Source organism: Camelus dromedarius, chromosome 3 (genome assembly GCF_036321535.1).
Source record: "Camelus dromedarius isolate mCamDro1 chromosome 3, mCamDro1.pat, whole genome shotgun sequence".
Classification (NCBI taxonomy): Eukaryota; Metazoa; Chordata; class Mammalia; order Artiodactyla; family Camelidae; genus Camelus; species Camelus dromedarius.
The window spans coordinates 114,589,355-114,592,318 of NC_087438.1; the positions used below are offsets into that span (position 1 = coordinate 114,589,355).

Here is a 2,964-nt window from a genome sequence, read left to right on the forward strand (position 1 = left end):
GTTGAAAGTTAAGGAGCTTTTAAATGATTATCTAAGAACTATTTCAGATAGATTTTATACTTATGAAGTTACCATAATACGTATTTAGTTCTTTATTAATAACATATAATCTCTCATGTATATTTTTGTCTTGAATATTAAGAAATTTCAGCTTGTTTAAATAATGTTGCATTAAAGTATAGTTATAAATTTTTTTTGTCAGTTCAGTCATTGAGTCTTCATATTTCAAAATAATCTTTCTCATCTGTTATTTTGCAAAATTTATTTGAAAATTATTTACTTAGATCATACTTTTCAGTTTTATTTTTAAATTTAAATTATTTATCACCTAACTATTCAATTTTGTTTTGTCTCTCTAGATAAACTTATGACTACCTTACCTTTCTCTGTTGAGGCAGTGCACAGAGATAAGAGTTTAAGAATATTTGTATATTCGGGGAAGATGAGAAATTTTCCATTTCCATTTGTACTTACAATAAAACCTGAATACTGTATTTTGTATGCAGATTTCTGTCAACGTTAAAAACCATGGAGGTGCTGTTCACTTTAAGAGGCACATAATTTCAGTAGTAAGTCATTACACATTTCTTGATGTACATACACATGTCTGCTTTGTGTGACTTTAATAGTCAGTTTCCAGATAACTTCAAAGTTGAAAGCATTTATGAATTTAAAGAAGAGTCAGTGGACTGGAATGAAGTAACACGGATTAATGTTCCAAGTCAAAAACACTTTAGGCATAAAATAGTAATAGGTTGGTTAAGTCAGTCTCTGTGATCCTTTCAGCTCATGCATTCTGTGATTCTAAGGTCAGCTGTTTCAAATGTATCTGGTCTCACTCCTCTTACAGCAGGTGCAGTTCCTTCTAGAGGGATGGAAAAAGCCAATGAGAGTTCTGTGATGGGTTTTGTCCTTCTAGGCTTCTCAGACCACCCTTGCCTGGAGGCTGTGCTCTTTGTGTTTGTCCTTTTCTTCTACCTCCTGACCCTTGTGGGAAATTTCACCATCATCATCATCTCATACCTGGATCCCCCTCTTCATACCCCTATGTACTTCTTCCTCAGCAACCTCTCCATGCTGGACCTCTGCTTCACTACTAGCCTTGCACCTCAGACCCTAGTTAACCTGCGAGGACCAGAGAAAACAATCACTTATGGTGGTTGTGTTGTACAACTCTGTATTTCCCTAGCACTGGGCTCCACCGAGTGTATCCTCCTGGCTGTGATGGCCTTGGATCGCTATGTTGCCGTCTGCAAACCCCTCCACTATGTGGTCATCATGAACCCACGGCTATGCCAGCAGCTGGCAACCATCTCCTGGCTCAGTGGCTTGGCCAATTCCCTGATCCACGCTACCTTTACCTTGCAGTTGCCTTTTTGTGGCAACCACAGGCTGGATCATTTTATTTGTGAAGTACCAGCTCTCCTCAAGTTGGCTTGTGTGGACACCACCACCAATGAGTTGGTTCTTTTTGTTGTTAGTGCCCTGTTTCTCTTACTTCCCCCCGCATCCATCCTTATCTCCTATGGCTTCATAACTCAAGCAGTGCTGAGGATCAGGTCAGTGGAGGCAAGACACAAAGCCTTCAGCACCTGCTTCTCCCACCTTACGGTGGTGATCATTTTTTATGGCACCATAATTTACATGTACCTGCAACCGAGTAGCAGTTATGCCCAGGACCAAGGCAAGTTCATCTCCCTTTTCTACACCATGGTGACCCCCACCTTAAATCCTGTTATCTACACTTTAAGGAACAAGGATGTGAAAGAATCTGTGAAGAAACTTCTCTCAGGAAAACTGTGCTCCCTATGGATGTGATGTACAAGAAGTCACGTGGTGACCCAGTTTCTATTTAGCCAAACCAATTTTCTCAATTTTACACCAATTAAGTTAGTTCACTTGCTTTAACTGTGTAAGAGACACCCCCACTTTTATGTGTAAATAAACAAAATGTATATATGTTCATTTAACTTCAGAGCTTAAGCCATGGGAAAGAGCTGTTCATGGGTATAAATTGCTATTATCACCAAAGTTCATATTTTGCTTCTAATATTTATTCTCAAGGATTAAAAATAAACTGTGGAATATTTACCAATTATTCATTGTAAGTTAAGAAGCTTTATAGATTTCTCTAAGAGCTCTTGCAAACAAATTTTATGTTCATAAAGATAATTTATCTTTAGTTCTTTATTAATAATGTATATTCTTGTCAATATATTTTTCTGTCTTGAATATTGAGGACTTTTAGCCAGCTTGTCTAAATAATTTTCCAGTTTTAGTGAATTTACAACAGTGAGTGCGTCCCTTTTTGGGTTGGTAGGTCATGGCATGCATGGCAGATACAAAACTTCTAAAATAAAAAGTAATTCAGTAATTTTGTTTTAAACCATTTTATACATTAAATAAAAGTAATTGCACTTCAGAAGATACCATTATTTTCTTAATAATTATTGCTTAAATTTAATAAAGAAGTCTGTCACAGTCAATGATTATCCAATGAATCTTTGTAAATCAAGAAAACATTGCAGTTAATATAAGCTGGGCCATGGTTGGTTTGATTTTTTTTACATCATAAACACATAGACCTCACTCCTTACTGTGAATCTGTGTAGGCTGCATAAGTAATTCTGTAAGTGTATGTGTGTTTAAATGTGTGCATGTGTATGTGTAATACTAACTGGAAAAGAACAGTGAATATGGAATGATAAATAGCAAAAAAGATTATATTAGATTGATAATTCATTGTTCCTAGTATGTTGTCTCATAAGGGGTACAATGAGTTATCAAAGCTTTTTTTGTCGTGTCATCTCTAAAAGAGCAGTAAACTTTCTGATAAATTAATAATTTTCTTTTCAAAATAGGCATACAATGATGTCTATAAATTATTCTCCATTGAAATTTATTACTCTTTATCATTACATGTGGAGAAGAAAACATCCCTTATAGCAAAAATGGGAATTAGAA

The 2,964-nt window shown here is 35.6% G+C and overlaps 1 protein-coding gene across 1 annotated transcript; it reads left to right on the top strand.

Moving 5' to 3' along the window:
- The first annotated feature begins 873 nt into the window (after positions 1–873).
- On the top strand, positions 874–1,874 carry LOC105093504 (olfactory receptor 2G3). The gene has a single exon (XM_010985381.3). It carries the CDS (start codon positions 874–876, stop codon positions 1,816–1,818), a length of 945 nt encoding a protein of 314 aa, XP_010983683.3. The 3' UTR covers positions 1,819–1,874.
- Positions 1,875–2,964: the final 1,090 nt, after the last annotated feature.